This window comes from Salvelinus fontinalis, chromosome 25 (assembly GCF_029448725.1).
Source record: "Salvelinus fontinalis isolate EN_2023a chromosome 25, ASM2944872v1, whole genome shotgun sequence".
NCBI lineage: Eukaryota > Metazoa > Chordata > Actinopteri > Salmoniformes > Salmonidae > Salvelinus > Salvelinus fontinalis.
Genome location: NC_074689.1, coordinates 17806581 through 17830060, shown reverse-complemented (window position 1 = coordinate 17830060; position 23480 = coordinate 17806581). Strand labels below are relative to the sequence as shown.

Here is a 23480-nt window from a genome sequence, read left to right as displayed (position 1 = left end):
ACCGCTCCGCTATGTAGAGAACACACACTGCTCCACATAGATGAGAACCCGACTTACCGACCGACGCTGCGTCGAACAAACCAGAGAATATGGTCAGGAGCTCAACCGTCAGTGGCTTGAATAACACACACCTAACCACCAGCGTAAGTAGTAGATGCATGGTGCACTGTGCACTTGCTCTACCTGTGCGTGACCTATCTACACTCAACAGCGTCTGACAAAGTAATGAATGAATAACATCAGCGCAAATGGAACACTTCTCAGTACGTGCTTGTAATATCAGAACAGAAAGTGTGACTGAATGTATTGTCATTCATGCTCTTAAGTCAAGGAATGTTACTTTGTAGCTTAATATCCTTATCGTTATACAGTCTATGCTAATTCGTTGTATTTCTCAATCTGCTTATAAATTGATAAAACTTATTTGTTAATTTCACTATTAGTTAACGTCTTGTAAAGCATTATACTGTGCATTATCTGTTCAGATATGTAATATGTCAATTCAATATTTTGGATTTATAAGTAGATTTATATATTATTCCTAATTAATGTATTTGATTACTACAGTAGTGGAGAGTTCAAAAGGTATTCACACTCAAACCATGATAAGAACTAACCCAAGGAGGCTGAGATGCAAAAATGATTTAGGCCTACTTAATTTAATCAATGCTCAAAAGAATACAAAGGGTGACAGTGAAATGTGTTAAAAATAAAATAACTTACGTTTCAGACAAGCATGTATTAAATTATGTTATTTTTGTATCTCAGCCTCCTTGGGTTAGTCCTTATGGTTTGAGTGTGAATACCTTTTGAACTTTCAGTATATACAGTATTACAGTACAGTATTGATCAGATTTAATGGTTACAGTATGAAAATAATTCATTGAAAACTTTATCAAGGTTAAAAGATAATGGAGATATACAGCTGTTATTCTGTTTTTATGGTTGAGAGACTGTGGGTGTTATATTGTCTGGAATACACTCAGTGGCTAGTTTATGAAGTACAGCCATCTAGTACCAGGTCGGACCCCTCCTTGCCTCCAGAACAGCCTGAATTCTTTGTGGCGTGGAAACGTTGCTTAATTGGTATCAAGGGAACTAACGTGGGCCAGGAAAACATTCCCCACACCATTACACCACCACCACCAGCCTGTACAGTTGACACCAGGCAGGTTGGGGCCATGGACTCATGCTGCTTATGCCAAATCCTGACTGCCATCAGCATGATGCAACAGGAACCGGGATTCGTCAAACCAGGCAATGTTTTTCCACTCCTCAATTGTCCAGTGTTGGCAATCACGTGCCCAATGGAACCGCTTCTTCTTGTTTTCAGCTGATAGGAGTGGAACCCGGTGTGGTCGACTGCTGCAATAGCCCATCTGTGACAAGGACCGACAGGTTGTGCATTCCAAGATGTCGTTCTGCACACCACTGTTGTAATACGCCGTTATTTGCCTGTTTGTGGCTCGTCTGGTAACTTGCACTATTCTTGTCATTCTCCTTCAACCTGTCATCAACGAGCTGTTTTCGCCCACAGGACTTTCGCTGACTGGACATTTTTTGTTTGTCACCACTGAGTTTGGGAAACCCTTACATAGATTACCTCTCCTTTTCTGAGTCTCAGTCCTCCCCTGCTCCCCTTCTCTCCCCCACAGTGAGGATGTTAAGATGCCCATCCAAGGCCTACTCCCTACCCTGGTCTGTCTCACCATCTGGACCCTGTGGAGCCTGCTAATACCTGCCCTCTGCCACCCTCACCACAGCCTCTGCAGACTGGTAAGAGCTACATTTCTTGAACAAGCTTATTAGAGCGTAGAGGGAGAAAATATACACTATACACTAAAAAGAATGTTCCTGTAGGCACCTTCAGGGCTTCCTCTAATTGTAACACCAGCGGTACCCCTAAAGGTGCCTCCTGGAACCTTTTCCCTGAGGAGCCTTTTAGGGTTTTAAGGATCCTGTAGGAACCTTTTATGTCCCATGTATTCTATTAGGAATAATATAAATAATAATACTATTAACAATAATAATACAAATAACATTGAGTGGCACACTTTTAAAGTCACAAATTAATTTGATTGACTTTGAAAGTCACAGAAATCCAAATATGCAATCAATAAATAAAGTACAATGCCAAACATTGACAAACATTCATATTTAATGTGTATCTACAAGATAGGAGCCTATACTAATCTGAATCTTGTGTGAAAATACAATAACTATTGTCATCAACTAGACAAATCAAAATACCCCATTTTACTGATAAAAATGATATGTTTAGACACATGGAGAATATTTCACAGGTCAATAATAAAAGTCATAGGCATGTAGCACATTGAATAACAGCTTTTCTAAGTGGTTTCTAAATTGTACACGGTGAGGGTCTGAAATTGACACCCTTGATAAAGATGAGCAAATGTTTTATACAATACAATTGCTCAGAGAAAGAGATTGTTTAAAATGATTGACAATACCTTTCAATACTTCACCTTGCGAGGATAAGTGGCACTGAGCCTTTTTCTAAAATGTTTTATGAGTTGAAGAACACATTGGCATGGATTTTAGACCATTCCTCCATACAGAATCTTTCTAGATCCTTGATATAATTCGATCTGTGCTTATGGACTGCCCTATTCAATTCAAACCACAGGTTTTCAACGGGTTTCAGATCCGAAGACAGATGACCTTTGCAAAAATATATTTTTGTGCATTTTGATGTGTGCTTGGGGTTATTGGCTTGCTTCAAGATGGCCACCATTGTTCCTGTACCCAAGAATGCAAAGGTAACTGAACTAAATGACTATCGCCCCGTAGCACTCACTTCTGTCATCATGAAGTGCTTTGAGAGACCAGTCAAGGATCATATCACCTACACCTGACTTGTCACCCTAGACCCACTTCAATTTGCTTACCGACCCAATAGGTCCACAGACGATGCAATCGCCATCACACTGCACACTGCCCTATCCCATCTGGACAAGAGGAATACCTATGTAAGAATGCTGTTCATTGACTACAGCTCAGCATTCAACACCATAGTACCCTCCAAGCCCATCATTAAGCTTGAGGCCCTGGTTCTGAACCCCGCCATGTGCAATTGGGTCCTGGACTTCCTGATGAACCGCCCCCAGGTTGTGAAGGTAGGAAACAACACCTCCACTTCGCTGATCCTCAACACGGGTGCCCCACAAGGGTGCGTGCTCAGCCCCCTCCTGTACTCCCTGTTCACCCATGACTGCGTGGCCATGCACGCCTCCAACTCAATCATCAAGTTTGCAGACAACACAACAGTAGTAGGCTTGATTACCAACAACAACAAGACAGACTACAGGGAGGAGGGCTCTGGGAGTGTGGTGTCAGGGAAATAACCTGTCACCCAACGTCAACAAAACAAAGAAGATGATCGTGGACTTTAAGAAACAGCAGAGGGAGCACCCTCCTATCCACATCAACAGGACAGCAGTGGAGAAGGTGGAAAGTTTTAAGTTCCTCGGTGTACATACAGTTGAAGTCAGAAGTTTACATACACCTTAGCCAAATACATTTAAACTCAGTTTTTCACAAATACAGACATTTAATCCTAGTAACAATTCCCTGTCTTAGGTCAGTTAGGATCACCACTTTGTTTTAAGAATGTGAAATGTCAGAATAATAGAGAATTTATTTATTTGAGCTTTTATTTCTTTCATCGCATTTCTAGTGGGTCAGAAGTTTACATACACTCAATTAGTATTTGGTAGCATTGCCTTTAAATTGTTTACCTTGGGTCAAACGTTTTGGGTAGCCTTCCCCAAGCTTCCCGCAATAAGTTTGGTGAATTTTGGGCCATTCCTCCTGACAGAGCTGGTGTAACTGAGTCAGGTTTTTAGGCCTCCTTGCTCACACACACTTTTTCAGTTCTGCCCACACATTTTCTATGGGATTGAAGTCAGGGCTTTGTGATGGCCACTCCAATACCTTGACTTTGTTGTCCTTAAGCCATTTTGCCACAACTTTGGAAGTATGCTTGGGGTCATTGTCCATTTGGAAGACCCATTTGCGACCAAGCTTTAACTTCCTGACCGATGTCTTGAGATGATGCTTCAATATATCCACATAGATGGCATAATGAGGAAGGAAAACTATTTGTGAAGTGCGCCAGTCCCTCCTGCAGCAAAGCACCCCCACAACATGATGCTGCCACACCCGTGCTTCACGGTTGGGATGGTGTTCTTCGGCTTGCAAGCCTCCCCTTTTCCCCCCCAAACATAACAATGGTCATTATGGCCAAACAGTTCTATTTTTGTTTCATCAGACCAGAGGACATTTCTCCAAAAAGTACAATCTTTGTCCCCATGTGCAGTTGCAAACCTTAGTCTGGCTTTTTTTATGGCGGTTTTGGAGCAGTGGTTTCTTCCTTGCTGAGCGGCCTTTCAGGTTATGTCGATATAGGACTCGTTTTACTGTGGATATAGATACTTTTTTTACCTGTTTCTTCCAGCATCTTCACAAGGTCGTTTTACTGTGCTGTTGTTCTGCGATTGATTTGCACTTTTTGCACCAAAGAACGTTCATCTCTAGGAGACAGAACACTTCTCCTTCCTGAGCGGTATGACGGCTGTGTGGTCCCATGGTGTTTATGGTTGCGTATTATTGTTTGTACAGATGAACGTGGTACCTTCAGGCATTTGGAAATTGCTCCCAAGGATGAACCAGACTTGTGGAGATCTACAATTTTTTTCTGAGGTTTTGGCTGATTTCTTTTGATTTTCCAATGAAGTCAAGCAAAGAGGCACTGAGTTTGAAGGTAGGCCTTGAAATACATCCACAGGTACACCTCCAATTGACTCAAATTATGTCAATTAGCCTTTCAGAAGCTTCTAAAGCCATTACAAAATTTTCTGGAATTTTCCAAGCTGTTGAAAGGCACAGCCAACTTAGTGTATGTAAACTTCTGACCCACTAGAATTGTGATACAGTGAATTATAAGTGAAATAATCTGTCTGTAAGCAATTGTTGGAAAAATTACTTGTGTCATGCACAAAGTAGATGTCCTAACCGACTTGCCAAAACCATAGTTTGTTTACAAGAAATTTGTGGAGTGGTTGAAAAACGAGTTTTAATGACTCCAACTTAAGTGTATGTAAACTTCCGACTTCAACTGTATCACTGACAAACTGAAATGTTCCACCCACACAGACAGTGTGGTGAAGAAGATGCAACAGCGCCTCTTCAACCTCAGAGGCATGAAGAAATTTGGCTTGTCAAATAAAACCCTCACAAACTTTTACAGATGCACAATTGAGAGCATCGTGTCAGGCTGCATCACCGCCTGGTACGGCAACTGCACCACCCACAACCGCAGGGCTCTCCAGAGGGTGGTGCGGTCTGCACAACGCATCACCGGGGGCAAACTACCTTCCCTCCAGGACATCTATAGCGCCCAATGTCACAGGAAGGCCAAAAAGATAATCAAAGACAACAACCACCCTAGCCACTGCCTGTTCACCCTGCTATCATCCAGAAGGCGAGGTCAGTACAGGTGCATCAAAGCTGGGACTGATAGACTGAAAAACAGCTTCTATCTCAAGGCCATCAGACTGTTAAATAGCCATCACTGGCACAGCTTCCTACATACACAGACTGGAAATCATTGGCCACTTTAATAAATGGAACACTAGTCACTTTCAATAATGTCACTTTAATAATGTTTACATATCTTGCATTACTCATATGTATATACTGTATTCTAAACTATGAACTGTATCTTAGTCTATGCCAATCTGACATTGCTCGTCCATATATTTATATATTCTTAATTCCATTCCTTTACTTAGATTTATGTGTATTATGTATTTGTTGTGAAATTGTTAGATATTGTTAGATATTGCTGCACTGTCTGAACTAGAAGCACAAGCATTTTCCTACACCCGCAATAACATCTGCTAAACACGTGTATGTCACCAATAAAATGTGATTTATTTTATTTGGAAGAGCCACTCATGGCAGCGGCAACCAGCTTTTTGGCTAAAATATCCTGGTACTGGGTATAGTTCATGATGTCGTTGACCTTAACAAGAGCCTAAGGACCAGTGGAAGCAAAATAGCCCACTAACATCAAAAATCCACCACTATATTTTATGGGTTATTTTCTGCTCCTGCAGACACAAATCCCCAAACCCAAAACTGGCCAAAGAGCTCTGATGTAAACGACAGGAGTTTGCTAAACAGCGCTGGCACTTGGATTGGAATTGGTGCATTGGTCAGATGACATGAAAATAGAGCACACCAGTGGTGAGTTTGGCGTCAAAATGAGAGTACATGAAAGAAAAAAAAACAATGTAAAATATGAATGTACCCAGGAAAACCGCCCCCCCCATCAGACGTTAGCAAAAATGTCTTATCAAGTAAATGAAGTAACATGAAAAGACTTGGTAGATAGTTCTTCATTATTTTGACCCCCCACCCACATTATAATTGGAAGATACAGCTCTAAAATGTCAACTCTAAAACAGCCTATTAGATAGAAAGGTACTCCAAACACTTTTGCAGCTGTTTAGCTGGTTAAACAAAGTTTAGCCGTGTGTTCGCAAAAATGTATGTCCAAGGTAAGGAAACTTACCAGCATCCCTGAGTAGGCTTTGAAATACATCCACATGTACACCTCCAATTGACTCAAATTATGAGTCAATGCACTTGCTGCATTGGTAGACTATTCATGGGTGTGTGAGTGTAATTGGCTCCAATTAGTGTAATTTGGTCAATATTAGGAGTTACAGGTCCAGTGCAGTCAAAATTGTGATTTCTCTGTGTTTTACTTACACTGAGTGTACAAAACATTAGGAACACCTTTCTGATATTGAGTTGCACCCCCTTTTGCCCTCTGACAGCCTCAATTTGTCAGGGCATGAACTACAAGGTGTAGACAGCGTTCCATAGATATGCTGGCCCATGTTGACTTGCCACAGTTTTGTCAAGTTGGCTGGATATCGTTTGGGTGGGGGACCATTCTTGATACACAACAGGAAACTGTAAAAATACTGTGAAATTGTGAAAATTATGATAATGCCCTTTTAGTGTAAGAGCTGTTTGAAAAGACTGCCTGTTTTGAACATTTCTGCCTGTTTTGGTGGGAGGGAGTTTTGGCGTTCCATGGTGACATCACCATGTGATTAATTAGTTAATTGACAAATAGGAAAGAGTTCCAAGCCTCTCTGCCAATAACAGCACATTTTCAGTTTTCCTCTCCCGACTCAAACCACTCCCAGACATTCTTAGCAAAATTCTTGCTTGAGAAATTGCTCTTTGCTAAGAATAAATGTTTGATTCTTTTTGATCATTTTAATTTAAAACAATCACAGTAGGGTACTTAATTATTACCCAGAAATGATTTGATATTGAGATAAAAGCGGCTGCATTGGTACTTTTAAGTTGACATCATTAGAAAGAAGATATCCTCCTCTTTTCTACTGTAGGTATGTAATTCAAAATTATTGCTAGCGATATTCCTTTTTTTATGCACTATTTTTGAGGACCCCCTGCAGTTTCTCGGGCTGCGGACACCCGGTTGAATAACCCTGGTCTATGATCTCTCCCAATGTGTTCTCCAACTCATAAAATATTTCAGAAAAAGGCTCCGTTTTTGGAGCCTACAACATAGCTCAGTATTTGAAATATATATTTCATACAGTCATTTTTGTTCATCTTGATAAAGGGTGTCAATAAGTTCAGGCCCCACTGTAACTCTCAATAAAAATAATAAACATACAATACCAAGTAAAGAAAGTTCCTTTGAATTATGAATTTCAGAGCTTGTGGTTCTCACTGAAAGCTGTGAAAAAGTGCCTCTGATGACATTTTCATAAGAAATGCAGCATACACTTTGGTTTCTGAAGGGAAGAGAGAGCATAAGTTACCACAATAGATATAAGCAAAGGTAATTCTATCCTGGAAACTGCTGCTACTGCTGGTTCTCAGGGTTTCTGTTCATGCATACATGAAATACTTTTATACCCTCGTATACTCTCTGGTCTGATTTGTGGTACAATACTTTTTTTCTTTGCTGTTTAAAGTATTTTAACATATAAAATGAAGTATTTTAAATTGTATTGATCTCGCATACACTGAATTTCTCTCCCTTTCTCTTTGCAGACCCAAAAGATTGCTCTCTGTAGTGATAGTGAGATCTCATCTGTGCCGAGGGACCTACCAGACAACATAGAGGAACTCCACCTGACCCATAACCACATTCAGATGTTACAAGATGACTCCCTCTCCCGCTACATCTCCCTTCGCACTCTAAGCTGTGCAGAAAACCGCTTGGAGACAGTGGGGTCAAAATTCTTTCTCAACTCACCTCATCTAGAGAGCCTCAATCTAGCTGCCAATCAACTTCACGTTGGATACCAGGAAACTAGCAGGGCACTGCTCACCCTGTCTAGACTCAAAGTTCTGGATCTGTCAGAAAACCAGCTTACAAACGACATAGCTTCGGTCCTCCTCCAGAATATGACGTCCCTGGAATACCTCAACCTTTCCAGGAACCTCCTGCTGAGGCTGGATGAAAGCTCCTTCAGCGACCTCCACCAGCTCAGAGAGCTGGACCTGCAGAGGAACATGCTGTTTGAGATCGTTGATGCCTTCAACCACCTGCACAAGCTGCAGAGACTAAACCTGGCCTTCAACCACCTGGCCTGCCTGATGGACTTCGAAATGACCCAGCTCGTGGTGCTCAACGCAAGTCACAACAACATTGAGTGGTTCATAGCCAACCAGGACCTCCAGGAAACTTTCCATCTGGAGACCCTGGATCTCACCAACAACAACCTCCTTTTCTTCCCCTTCCTGCCCATCCAGAGCCACCTGAGGAACCTCCATCTCTCCCAGAACAGGTTGAGCTTCTATGAACACCTGGCAGACACCGCTGGCTACCCAAACTGGACCAACAGTGTCCAGTTCTTCAACCTGAGGGGCAACGTGACCAATGTCACAGCCCAGCTGTGGGACGAGAGCCTGCACGGTGACATCTCCTCTCTGGACCTGCTGGATCTGAGTGGAAATCAGGTGGGCTACTTCCCCCAAGGGTTTATCAGCAAAATGCCTAGCCTGGCCAGGCTCAGGGTGCAGACAAACTGTCTCGAGGTTTTAAATCTAACACTGGAAAAACTTCCAGGGACGTTGTACGAGTTGGATGTGAGCAACAATAGATTGACGGAGCTCCATGCTGACCAAGGTAGTTTAAGTGAGTTAGGAAAACTGAGCTATCTCAACCTGAGCCAGAATGACCTGCAGAGTCTACCTCCTAGACTGTTCTCCTCTCTTACCAGCATCAGCTCTGTGGATATCAGCTTTAACAGAGTTGGCATATGCTCCCTTGAGGAAGGGGGTGGGAACAGGGGTGGCTGTGTTGTTTGGAGAAACATCAGCTCTCTGAGACAGCTCCACCTATCAGGGTGTAACCTGGGGAGACTGCCACCGTTAGCGTTCACAGGGACACCTCTAACACACCTGGAGCTGTCTAACAACCCAGAACTCAACATTGAGCCCATATCGATAGTAGGCCTCAGCAGAACTTTACACCATCTAGGATTGGGAAACACAGGCCTGAGAGACTTTGACTTCTCTCCTTTCCACCACTTAAAGTCTTTGAACATTTCCAGAAACTCTCTTACTCAGCTCCCTGCTTCACTGCAACACCTTGAGCTGAGGCTGCTGGACCTGAGGGACAACAAACTGAACACTGTCCCCTCAGATCAGGCTAACACATTAGCCTTGAAACTACAGACTGTTTTTCTTAATGGAAACACTTTCAACTGCTGCCAGTTGGATTGGTACAGGACGTTTGAGAGGGCGAAAACGGTCAATATCATCGACCTCTCAGACATTTCATGTCAGGATATGACAAAAAATACACACAAAGTGGTGTTTTTAAACCCTTTAATATGTGGTGGGAGTGAGGAGGAGTCTGTGTACTGGTACATCCTGTTGTTTATCGTACCTGTCCTCTGCCTGGTTGGGATTTCTGTCATCTTCTTGCTCACCTTCAGGCCCAGACTGCTTCCCAAGGCCATTAAAAATAAATGCCGGAGGCCCACGTCATACTGACATTTCAGTCACCTTCCTTGTGTTGTGGATGAAAGGTCAAATGATTAAGACAATATGGTACATTCTGTCCAAGTGTGATGTTTTGCACATGGGTCGTTCCATGTCATTTCAGCAAGTCATGACATCCACCATCTCAGATTGTTCTGAAATCGTTTCTGTAGTTAGAAACAGATACGGGGGTGGCAGGTAGCCTAGTGGTTGGAGCGTTGGACTAGTAACCGAAAGGTTGCAAGATCGAATCCCCGAGCTGACAGGGTAAAAATCTGTCGTTCTGCCCCTGAACAAGGCAGCTCCAACCACTAGGCTACCTGCCACTCCGTATCTGTTTCTATCTACAGAAACTGTTCCTAGGCCATCATTGAAAATAAGAATTTGTTCTTAACTGACTTGCCTAGTTAAATAAGATAAGTATTCCGGAAACATTATTTTGTTGAAATATAATTTGATCTCTGAGAAATTAAGCTAATTGATTGCACCCAAATTGGCCACTTTAATTCATAGGATTCATTATAATATTCAATAATTATAGTACCAAATTATTTTCTAACAATGAGTATGACATGAGAAATCCTCACACCAATCCCAACCCAGCAACGAGAGTATCAGTATCAGTATATAGTATCAGTTCTCTATGTTTGACGTGTAGTATGGAGTTGCGGCTCTGAGTATTGTTTCTTCATCCTATGTAATGTATTCTCAGTGAATTTGGTTGTTCAGTGAAATTAGTAATTGAAGTTGTTAGGTTTTGTTAGGTTTGTAACCTTTCTCCTGATATTCCCATATCCAATGCAAGTCAATGGTACCTATAGTAGCATTTCTGCGCTTCATATCCAAATCATCTATAAGTCACATCATTTAAATTATTAAATACTTTAGGATGATTTGGAGATGAAGCGTAAAAATGAGTTCTGATTATGTAACCCCACTCTCCTCTACGTGTGGTGATTTCTCATATTGAGGAAACATAAAACAAACATACCGTATCCTGCTAAAACAAACCAGATGTGATACATAACTGCGTGCTATACATTTTTCAGAAGCCAGTCAGGATTTCCCATAAATTTGCTGGACCTTTTTGCATTGTTATAATCTGATGGCGCAATGTGTAGTTGGTTCACACAATCCCTGCTTCTAAGGGCCTATTGTGTGCACATGATGTGTGTATGTGTGTGCAGAAGTCTTGTGATGCAAACTGTTGCTTAAAGTGGCAGAGGAAACATGAAATTTCCTGTTTTTCTGAGATGTGCAGCAACTGCCCAGTTCTTTATCTCAGAAAGGAGGGGTTGGCCTCGAGTCGCATTTGTGAGGCACAGCTACAACATTGGCCACAGGGACCACATCCAGTATTCCACCAATATGGGTTTGAAAGGTACAATTTTTGTTGTATTTTCTCACAACCCCTTACCTAAAATGCAATGGTATTTTATATGGTATTAGCAGTAGACACATTCACATCATGATACTAAACAGGGAGGCCCTTGGATCAATTTCCCAAAAAGGAACTCAGGCGAGGTCTCAATTTACTGTTCAGAGTTAGAATAGTAGAATACACAAGATGCCATTTCTAAATATGTTTGTGCATCATCAGTTTTTCTCTTGTAATGTCAGTCACTGATAATCAGTCAATAAGCCCATGTCAGCTAAAATTGTTTAGATTGCTAAATTAGTTTAGAGGCCTGCTATCTAAACTTGTTATCATGGTCGAATTACTGGCCAGGGGGACCCCAATGATTGTGTCAGACTCACTCAGAAGGAGATATCATATAAAAAATGGCAAACATTTCTGTCTAAGGAAGGAGGGTTGCTGACTGGGCTAAAAGCATCTTATATAAAATGTATTCATTTTGGCTACTCCGTTTTTGGTTAATATGATATGACTATAAGATTGAATTAATAATTTATCATTTATAATTAGGGTATGTTCATCCAAATATCAGTTTCAAATCAGAAATGTTTTCAATTACCCCTAATTTTTACAATCGAAGACAGTAACCAGGTCTCCATCCAACCATTTCATGTGGATTAATTACCTGACGCATGAAAAAAGTAAAGTCCGGGCTGATGGAAACAGGAGATGCCGGTAAAATTTTATAAATGTCGACAGACAATTTGTTCGTTTGACATGATGGGATCTTTTTGTGTCAGTGGTTGTATTTGATTAACATTTTAGTAAAAGTATGAATTTCAGCAAACAAAGAAAGGCACACAATTACAGAGAACTAAATTACATATTTTAAAGTATTGGCCTTGGGCGAACCGATGTAGGCGGATCTGAATTCCACAAAGCCTGGTCTCTGCTCAATTCCGTTGGTGGAGTTCATCAGAAACTTCCTTCACCATGGAGTTGAGTTTAGTCAGCTACCTTAGCTCTGGTATGTAGAGTGTTGGTGTGTGTGTATCAGTTCAGGACCCTCAGGGTTACCGGCAGGCAGGCAGTACTGGGTGCCGGTCAGGATGGCTGTGTGGAGCTGTGGAGTGTAGAGCAACCGTGACGTGGAGTGAAGGCTTAACCAGAGCGTAACCAGATTACCACTGTGGTTATGCTGTGGCTGTAGGTCATGGTGGTTGGAACCATAGAGATAGATAGAGGACTCTATTGCCCAAAATCCCATTTTAGCATTGGCAGTGCCATTAAAAACTTTCACAATTTTGAAGTAGTCAACTGGGTGGTACTTCCTATGGGTTAGAGAAGGATCACATAATTCCATCCAGGTCACCAGGAGGGATCAGCCAATGAATTATACTCGTGAGCAAACATTCTATAACTGCAGGTGGCAGTACATTGCCAACTTTGGAGTTATACCCAAAGTTAAGACACAGCTTAATGTGAGCTCTCATATTTTTCAACATGTTTTTACAAAAGGATAGATTTGGAGTTAGACAAACTTTAATTTTTCGGCAGGTACATATGCAGGATGCTACACTCCACAACATGGCATTCGCTCCAGATCAAAACTCCAAACCTGCAACCTAATTTTAACCAAAATTTACCAGAGAGATTACTGCTTTCAAGGTTTTTTTCCCCCCAAGCTATACAGAGGGTGCTCTAGCCAACAAACAGCAGAGAACTGAGGACACCATTCCGACCTGGAACTGAGACAGATACAAATTCAATTAGCACTAAGGTGTGAAGTAAAAGGCCTTTGGTCCCAACAAGTGTCAGGAGTCTTTGAAGCGTCCTCTGAAGCCCCCTCCTGCTGTTCAAAGACCAGTCACTGACATTTTATACAAGAAATCTGCCTCCAGAAATAAAAGCTTCTCCCAAGTGGGTGTGACACCTACTCCCGTTGCCTGCTACACTGCTGCTTGGATTCCACCTGGCGATCTGGTCACCGTCTGCCCTGGCCTGTCTCCCCCTGTCTGGTAAAGGTACCTCCACCACACTCACCCCTCTCTCCCGAGCTTTCGCTCGCCTCCAGCACACATGCACTGTTGGGGCGAGTGACTCTGAACTTACAATGGCTAGTCCCAAGTCTTTATATATATATCATTTTTTTCTTGTGCATTTTGCTATTTTGCTATCTGCCTCGACTCCTGCATACTTTGATGACTACAAACTTTCTTTACCCAACCGTGGGACAGACTATGTTTGTTCCCACACTCGGGACTATGACTCTCTATTGGTTACACTGACTTTTGGCCTCCCATCTTATTCTAACCACCTCTTTGTCTTGTTGCCATCTGATGCACACTCAGATGTCATAAATCAGCACTGCAGAGCTCTCCCTGTCCTGTGCTGTGCCTTGATTGTATTACTGCTGATGATATCTGGAAATGTGCGTGTACACCCTGGCCCATCTACTGTTGCTCGCCACAATTCTGACTTGTGCTCTTATATCGGTTTCACTGACTTCTGTTCTCATAAAAGCTTGGGTTTTCTGCACGTTAACACTAGAAGCTTATTACCAAAAACGGTTCAATTAAAAGTGTGGGTTCACAGCTTGTCACGCCCTGGCCTTAGTATTCTTTGTTTTCTTTATGTTTTGTAGTTTGGTCAGGGTGTGACATGGGGAAGGTATGTGTTTTGTAATGTCTAGGGGTGTTGTATGTGTATGGGGCAGAGTAGAGTAGTGTTGTCTAGTTATGTCTATGGCTGCCTAGATTGGTTCTCAATCAGAGACAGCTGTCATTCATTGTCTCTGATTGGGAGCCATATTTAAGGCAGCCATAGGCAGTAGGCTTTTGTGGGGTGTTGTCTATGTTGAACGTTTGTTGCTTGTCTGTGCACTTACGTTATTTAGCTTCACGGTCGGTTGTTGTTTTGTTAGTTTGTGTATAGTGTTGGTTTCGTGTTTTTTCTCTCTTCCAAAATAAAGAGATGTATTTTGCACACGCTGCGCCTTGGTCCACTCTCTCTCACGAAGACGATCGTGACACAGCTCCAATTCAGATGTGTTGGTCATTACTGAGATGTGGTTAAGAAAGAGTGTTTTGAATACTGATGTTAACCTTTCTGTTTATAACCTTTTTCGGCAAGACAGATCTTCCAAAGGTGGGGGAGTGGCAATCTTTACCAAGGATCACCTTCAGTGCTCGGTTGTCTCCACCAAGTCTGTCCCCAAACAATTTGATTCGCTGGTTTTAAGCATTAAACTTTCAAATAGCTCTTTGTTGACTGTTGCTGGGTGTTATCGTCCTCCATCAGCACCGGCCTGTACCCTACCTGCCCTAAACTTCTCATGGCCCCTTACACTAAGTCTGAATTTGTCCTGCTAGGTGACTTAAACTGCGACATGCGTAAACCACCTGACCAAGCCCTAAAGCAATGGGACTCCCTAAATCTTTCTCAGATTATCACCAATCCCACAAGCTTTGACTCCAAACACCACTCTCCTCTATGTTATCCTCACAAATAATCGTGACAGGTACCAGTCTGGTGTTTTCTGTAATAACCTTAGTGATCACTGTTTTACAGCCTGTGTTTGTAATGGCTGCTCAGTGAAACGACCTGTCCTGGTTTGTCATATACTCTTGCTAAAAAACTTTAATGAGCAAGCCTTCCTTCATGAACTGGCCTCTGTAAAATGGTATAGAATCAGCGTGATCCCCTCTGTCGAAGACGCTTGGACCTTCTTTTTTGATATTTTCAGTGGTATTGTTAACAAACACTCCCCCATAAAGAAAATGAGAATTAAAAACAGGTTCAGCCCTTGGTTTGACTGTGATCTTGCAGAGTTGCTCCACCTCAAGAATTGCATTTGGCGAAAGGCTCGGCACACGCATACTCAAGCTGACTGGCTATCGTTCAGGCAAATGAGAAATAAGTGCACTCAGGCTATCCAGAAGGCCAAAGTTAGTTATTTTAAGGAGCAGTTGTCTCTCTGTGGGTCCAACCCCAAGAAGTAGGGAAAACTGATAATAAACCCTCCTCCCTTTATGTTGATGTGGTTGTTACTGACAAGAAGCACATGACTGAGCTCTTTAATCACAACTTCATTAAGTCACGATTCCTATTTGACTCAGCCATGCCTCCGTCCAACATTTCCTCATCTCCCACCCCTTCTAATGAAACTATCCCCGATGCATCTCCCTCTTCTCCCCCTGCCCCACTACAAAGTTTCTCCCTGCAGGCAGTCACTGAGTCCGAGGTGCTAAAGGAGCTCCTTAAATTTAACCCCCCAAAAACATATGGGTCAGATGGTTTAGACCCTTTCTTCTTTAAGGTTGCTGCCACTATCGTCGATAAGCCTATCTCCAGCCTTTTTAACTTCTCTCTCCTTTCTGGGGAGGTTCCCATTGCTTGGAAGGCAGCCACAGTTCATCCTTTATTTAAAGGGGGAGATCAAGCTGATCCTAACTGTTATAGGCCTATTTCTATTTTGCCCTGTTTATCAAAAGTGTTGGAAAAACTTGTCAATGATCAACTGACTGGCTTTTTTGATGTCTATAGTATTCTCTCGGGTATGCAATCTGGTTTCCTCTCAGGTTCTGTATGTGTCACTGCAACCTTAAAGGTCCTCAATGATGTCACCATTGCCCTTGATTCTAAGCAATTGTTTTACACATTATTGTGCTGCTATTTTTATTGACTTGGCCAAAGCTTTTGATACGGTAGACCATTCCATTCTTGTGGGCCGGCTAAGGAGTATTGGTGTCTCTGAGGGGTCTTTGGCCTGGTTTGCAAACTACCTCTCTCAAAGAGTGCAGTGTATAAAGTCAGAAAATCTGCTGTCTCAGCCACTGCCTGTCACCAAGGGAGTACCCCAAGGCTCAATCCTAATCCTCTTCTCAATTTACATCAACAACATAGCTCAGCCAGTAGGAAGCTCTCTCATCCATTTATATGCAGATGATACAGTCTTATACTCAGCTGGCCCCTCCCCAGATTTTGTGCTAAATGCTCTACAACAAAGCTTTCATAGTGTCCAACAAGCTTTCTCTATCCTTGACCTTGTTCTGAACACCTCCAAAACAATTGTCATGTGGTTTGGTAAGACGAATACCCCCCCCTCCCACAGGTGTTATTACTACCTCTGAGGGTTTAGAGATTGATGTAGTCACCTCATACAAGTACTTGGGAGTAAGGCTAGACGGTGCACTGTCCTTCTCTGAGCACATATAAAAGCTGCAGGCTAAAGTTAAATCTAGACTTAGTTTCCTCTATCGTAATCGCTCCTCTATCACCACAGTTATCAAACTAACCCTTATTCAGATGACCATCCTACCCATGCTAGATTAAACATTTTTATTTTTTATTTCACCTTTATTTAACCAGTTAGGCAAGTTGAGAACAAGTTCTCATTTACAATTGCGACCGGGCCAAGATAAAGCAAAGCAGTTCGACACATACAACAACACAGAGTTATACATGGAGTAAAACAAACATACAGTAAAAAAATAAGTCTATATACAATGTGAGCAAATTAAGTGAGATAAGGGAGGTAAAGGCAAAAAAAAGGCCATGGTGGCGAAGTAAATACAATATAGCAAGTAAAACACTGGAATGGTAGATTTGCAGTAGAAGAATGTGCAAAGTAGAAATAATGGGGTGCAAAGGAGCAAAATAAATAATGAAATAAATACAGTAGGGGAAGAGGTAGTTGTTTGGGCTAAATTATAGATGGACTATGTACAGGTGCAGTAATCTGTGAGCTGCTCTGACAGCTGGTGCTTAAAGCTAGTGAGGGAGATAAGTGTTTCCAGTTTCAGAGATTACGGAGACATAATTTATAGATCGGCAGGTAAGGGTGCTCTCGAGTGGCTAGACGTTCTTTACCATTCGGCCATCAGATTTGCCACCAATGCTCCTTATAGGACACATCACTGCACTCTACACTCATCTGTAAACTGGTCATCTCTGTATACCCGTCGCAAGACCCACTGGTTGATGCTTATTTATAAAACCCTCTAGGCCTCACTCCCCCTATCTAAGATATCTACTGCAGCCCTCATCCTCCACATACAACACCCGTTCTGTCAGTCACATTCTGTTAAAGGTCCCCAAAGCACACACATCCTTGGGTCGCTAGTCTTTTCAGTTCGCTGCAGCTAACGTCTTTAACAAGCTGCAACAAACACTCAGACTGGACAGTTTATCTCTTATCTCTTCATTCAAAGACTCAATCATGGACACTCTTACTGACAGTTGTGGCTGCTTTGTGTGATGTATTGTTGTCTCTACCTTCTTGACCTTTGTGTTGTTGACTGTGCCCAATAATGTTTGTACCATGTTTTGTGCTGCTACCATGTTGTGTTTCTACCATGTTGTTGTTATGTTGTATTGCTACCATACTGCGTTGTCATGTGTTGCTGCTTTGCTATGTTGTTGTCTTAGGTCTCTCTTTATGTAGTGTTCTCTCTATTGTTGTGATATGTGTTTTGTCCTATATTATTTTGTATTTTTATTTTATTTTTAATCCCAGGCCCCCGTCCCCGCAGGAGACCTTTTGCCTTTTGGTAGGCCGTCGTTGTAAATAAGAATTTGTTCTTAACTGACTTGTCTAGTTAAATAAAGTTTAAATAAAACATTTATAATAAAAATTATACCTGTTCAAACAACACACTCCAGGTGGCAGTATGCACCCTTTCCATTAGTTTACCAACTCAAGGCCCCGAGGTTCCGTTCTGGAGCACACTTTCCCCTGTGCCCAGAGGACAGCATCGGAATTGTAGTACAGCCTAGAAAGACAATTCCCATAGACAGCCCCATAGAGAAGTCAAATTTGAAAATTCCTAATTAGACACTTTAGTCATCACCTTTGTTAAAAAACATCTATTGAATAATTCAAATAATGGCGGTAAGGCCAATTTATTTTCCATCACTTACAGCCGAAGATATTAACATTTTAACGTCTCTGACATCATGAGCCCAGCTGGCCAGGGGCCAAGTGCTGGTTGGTTTGTTTAACTGTCCACGTGCTTGGCACACTCTGGCAGAGTCATGGAGCATGTTCGTGCGATACAGCTGTCCAGATCTGTCCTTCTAGTGCGCAGGCGTATTAATCCCAGTAAAGGCGGATATAAAAATATGGCAGAAACCACATAACAGCGTATGGGAACGTGAGTAGGTTTTGTTGAAAACAACAGGCGTCCGTCTTGGATGCTGTCTGTAGTTCATACATACCTCAGTGCCTTGCCCCTGCTCACACAGACACAATAATGGGACATATACAATAATGCAATGCCTATCTAAGTCTATGGTTGGAACAGAGAGAGAAAGAGAAACGCAGCTGGCAGAGAGGGAAGGCCTTTGAGAAGCCTGGAGCTCAGGCTGCAGTGGCCTTAATGAGGGTTCACTCTCTCTGCACACTTCGGGCTGCTCTCCACACCGGGGGTTATCTACTGAGCTGACTGAGAATAGGTTCATGTATTGGTTTGTTCATTAAAAATACATGTAAAACGGCCATCTCCTGATGAAAGAGGAAGAGGAATTTCACAAGTCAGGGTGAATTCTAAAGTAATCTATGATGTAGTCTCGACGTACACACCACTGCACCCAGTCTCATTGTGAACAAGTTTGACTTTGTCCCGAGACCAACAAAGCTACAGCTCAAGTACACTATATATGTGAACCACCCTTCAAATTAGTGGATTTGGCTATTTCAGCAACACCCGTTGCTGACAGGTGTGTAAAATCGAGCACACAGCCATGCAATCTCCATAGACAAACATTGGCAGTAGAATGGCCTTACTGAAGAGCTCAGTGACTTTTAATGTGACACCGTCATAGGATGCCACCTTTCCAACAAGTCAATTCGTCAAATTTCTGCCCTGCTGGAGCTGCTCGGTTAACTGTAAGTGCTGTCATTGTGAAGTGGAAACGTCTAGGAGCAACAGCGGCTCAGCCGCGAAGTGGTAGGCCGCACAAGCTCACAGAACGGGACTGCCGAGTGCTGAAGTGCGTAGCGCTTAAAACTCGTCTGTCCTCGGTTTCAACACTCCTCTGGAAGCAATGTCATCACAAGAAATGTTCGTTGGGAGCTTCATAAAATGGGTTTCCATGGCCTAGCAGCCAACCTCAAACCTAAGATCACCATGCAAAATGCCAAGCGTCAGCTGGATTGGGGGAAAGCTTACTGCCATTGGACTCTAGAGCACTGGAAACGCTTTCTCTGGAGTGATTAATCACGCTTCACCATTTGGCAGTCCAACGGACGAATCTGGGTTTGGCGGATGCCAGAAGAACGCTATCTGCCCCAATGCATAGTGCCAACTGTAAAGTTTGGTGGAGGAAGGATAATGGTCTCGGGCTGATTTGCATGGTTCAGGCTGGCCCTTTAGTTCCAGTGAAGGGAAATCTTAACTCTACAGCATACAAGACGATTCTGTACGTCCAACTTTGTGGCAACAGTTTGGGGAAGGCCCTTTTTTTCCCCCTGTGCACAAAGCGAGGTCCATTCAGAAATGGTTTGTCGAGATCGGTGTGGAAGAACTTGACTGGCCTGCACAGAGCCCTGACCTCAACCCCATCGAACACCTTTGGGATGAATTGGAATGACGATTCCAAGCCAGGCCTAATCGCCCAACATCAGTGCCCGACTTCACTAATGCTCTTGGGGCTGAATGGAAGCAAGTCCCTGCAGCAATGTTCCAACATCTAGTGGAAAGCCTTTCCAGAAGAGTGGAGGCGGTTGTAGCAGGGGGAGCCAACTCCATTTTAATGCCCATGAATTTGGAATGAGATGTTCGACAAGCAGGTGTCCACATACTTTTGGTAATGTAGTGTGCCATCTCCTGTTGTGCAAAAAGTAACCAATTGTCATACTTGACTGAAAGTGAAGATACCTTAAGATACCTTAACCTTAAATTACAAGTAAAAGTGAGTCACCCAGTAAAATCTTACTTGAGTAAAAAGGTAAAAGTATGTGGGTTTTAAATATACTTAGGTATCAAAGGTAAATGTAATTGCTAAAATATACTTAAGTATCAAAGTGAAAGTAAAAGCATAAATCATTTCAAATTCCTTATATTAAGTAAACTAGACGGCACCATTTTTACATTTATTTTTTGTGGATAGCCAGCAGCACACTCCAACACTCAGACATAATTTACAAATTAAGCATGTGTGTTTAGTGAGTCTACCAGATCAGAGGCAGTAGGGATGACCAGGGATGTTCTCTTAATAAGCGAGTAATTTTCCTGTCCTGCTAAGCATTCAAAATGTAACGAGCACTTTCGCGTGTCAAGGAAAATGAATGGAGTAAAAAGTACATAATTTTATTTAGGAATGTAGTGAATTAAATATAAAAGTTGTAAAAAATATAAATATAAAAGTACAGAACTCAAAAAAGGACTTAAGTATTACTTGAAAGTATTTTCTCTATACACCCTGTCATAGAAAGGGATGGTTTCATCTAAGCGAGAGTCCAGGGCTGTGTTTCCAAAAAGCATCGTAGCACTAAGATCCTCTTAAATCCATTGAAACTAAATGGACGAAAGGTGATATTAGTCAGGGTTTCCCAATTAGTGGCTCGTGGGTTTTTTCATTGTTGGACATAAAAGACTGTGAAAACACATCTAAGTGATTTTAATGTTGTAAATATGTTCCCAAGTATTCCCAAAAGAGACAAGTGATTGTATGATTTTTTTTAAACGTATATTTATTTAACTAGGCAAGCCAATTAAGAACAAATTCTTATTTACAATGACGGCCTACCAAAAGGCAAAAGGCCTCCTGCAGGGACGAGGGCTGGGATTAAAAAAACAACAAAAAAAACAACATAAAATATAAATATAGGAAGCAAGGTTTGAAATAATAATATTTTAGTCAAATATCTATTTGGGCTTTCTCTGGAAATGTGCCGTCTACAAATTATTTCTAATTGTGGTCCGCCCCCCTCACCATCTGCTCAAAAAATAAATAAAATGAATAAATAACAAAAAATCGTCAGAGACTAAATCTACACTGAACAAAAATATAAACTCAACTAGCAACAATTTCAAAGATTTTGCTGAGTTACAGTTCATATAAGGAAATCAGTCAATTTAAATAAAATCAGTATGCCCTAATCTATGGATTTCACATGACAGGGAATACAGATATGCATCTGTTGGTCACAGATATCTTTTAAAAAAAGGAGCGTGGATCAGAAAACCACTCAGTATCTCGTGTGACCACCATTTGCCTCAAGCAGTGTGACATCTCCTTCGCATATAAACTCAGCAGAAAAAGAAACGTCCTCTCACTGTCAAATGCGTTTATTTTCAGCAAACTTAACATATGCAAATATTTGTATGAACATAAGATTCAACAACTGAGACATAAACTGAACAAGTTCCACAGACACGTGACTAACATAATGTGTGTCCCTGAACAAAGGGGGGGGGGGTCAAAATCAAAAGTAAGTCAGTATCTGGTGTGGCCACCAGCTGCATTAGGTACTGCTGTGCATCTCCTCCTCATGGACTGCACCAGATTTGCCAGTTCTTGCTGTGAGATGTTACCCCACTCTTCCACCAAGGCACCTGCAAGTTCCCGGACATTTCTGGGGGGAATGGCCCTAGCCCTCACCCTCCGATCCAACAGGTCCCAGACGTGCTCAATGGGATTGACATCCGGGCTCTTCGCTGGCCATGGCAGAACACTGACATTCCTGTCTTGCAGGAAATCACGCACAGAACGAGCAGTATGGCTGGTGGTATTGTCATGCCGGAGGGTCATGTGAGGATGACCCTGCAGGAAGAGTACCACATGAGGGAGGAGGATGTCTTCCCTGTAACACACAGCGTTGAGATTGCCTGCAATGACAACAAGCTCAGTCTGATGATGCTGTGACACACTGCCCCAGACCATGACGGACCCTCCACCTCCAAATCGATCCCGCTCCAGAGTACAGGCCTCAGTGTAATGCTCATTCCATCGACGATAAACGCGAATCCGACCATCACCTCTGGCGAGACAGAACCGCGGCTCGTCAGCGAAGAGCACTTTTTGCCAGTCCTGTCTGGTCCAGCGACGGCGGGTTTGTGCCCATAGGCGACGTTGTTGCCGATGATGTCTGGTGAGGACCTGCCTTTACAACAGGCCTGCAAGCCCTCAGTCCAGCCTCTCTGTCTATTGCGGACAGTTAGCACTGATGGAGGGATTGTGCGTTCCTGTTGTAACTTCGGCACTTGTTGTTGCCATCCTGTACCTGTCCTGAAGGTGTGATGTTCTGATGTGCCAATCCTGTGCAGGTGTTGTTACACGTGGTCTGCCACTGCGAGGACGATCAGCTGTCCGTCCTGTCTCCCTGTAGCGCTGTCTTAGACGTCTCACAGTACGGACATTGCAATTTATTTCCCTGGCCACATCTGCAGTCCTCATGCCTCCTTGCAGCATGCCTAAGGCACGTTCATGAAGATGAGCAGGGACCCTGGGCATCTTTCTTTAGGTGTTTTTCAGAGTCAGTAGAAAGGCCTCTTTAGCGTCCTAAGTTTTCATAACTGTGATATTAATTGCCTATTGTCTGTAAGCTGTTAGTGTCTTAATGACCGTTCCACAGGTGCATGTTCATTCATTGTTTATGGTTCATTGAACAAGCATGGGAAACAGTGTTTAAACCCTTTACAATGAAGATCTGTGAAGTTATTTAGATTTTTACGAAATACCTTTGAAAGACAGGGTCCTGAAAAAGGGACGTTTCTTTTTTGCTGAGTTTATTAAATCAGGCTGTTGATTGTGGCCTGTGGAATGTTGTCCCACTCCTCTTCAATGGCGAAGTTGTCGGATAAGGGCGGGAACTAGAACACGCTGTTGTACACGTCGATCCTGAGCGCCCCAAACATGCTCAATGGGTTACTGGTGAGTATGCAGGCCATGAAAGTACTGCGACATTTTCAGCTTCCAGGAGTTGTGTACAGAGTCTTGCGACATGGGGCTGTGCATTATCAATCTGAAACATGTGATGGCGGCGGATGAATGGCACGACAATGGGCCTCAGGATCTCGTGACATTATCTCTGTGCATTTAAATTGCC

At 42.5% G+C, this 23480-nt stretch overlaps 1 protein-coding gene across 2 annotated transcripts; it reads left to right on the top strand.

Moving 5' to 3' along the window:
• nrros (negative regulator of reactive oxygen species) lies at positions 1-14413 on the top strand. Of its 2 annotated transcripts, XM_055881470.1 has the most exons (3): positions 1-143; positions 1656-1776; positions 8131-14413. In XM_055881470.1, the coding sequence occupies exons 2-3, from the start codon at positions 1669-1671 to the stop codon at positions 10081-10083; spliced, it is 2061 nt and encodes a 686-aa protein (XP_055737445.1). In that variant the 5' UTR covers positions 1-143; positions 1656-1668; the 3' UTR covers positions 10084-14413. The 2 variants fall into 2 exon arrangements, with proteins under 2 accessions (XP_055737445.1, XP_055737446.1); XM_055881471.1 differs by having other exon boundaries at positions 1-1776.
• Positions 14414-23480: the final 9067 nt, after the last annotated feature.

Bases quoted from the DNA above. Each gene is read 5' to 3' on its own strand.
- nrros (XM_055881470.1), top strand. From the start codon at position 1,669: ATGCCCATCCAAGGCCTACTCCCTACCCTGGTCTGTCTCACCATCTGG. The intron at 1,777-8,130 runs GTAAGAGCTACA...TTCTCTTTGCAG, and splicing joins ACCACAGCCTCTGCAGACTG to ACCCAAAAGATTGCTCTCTG.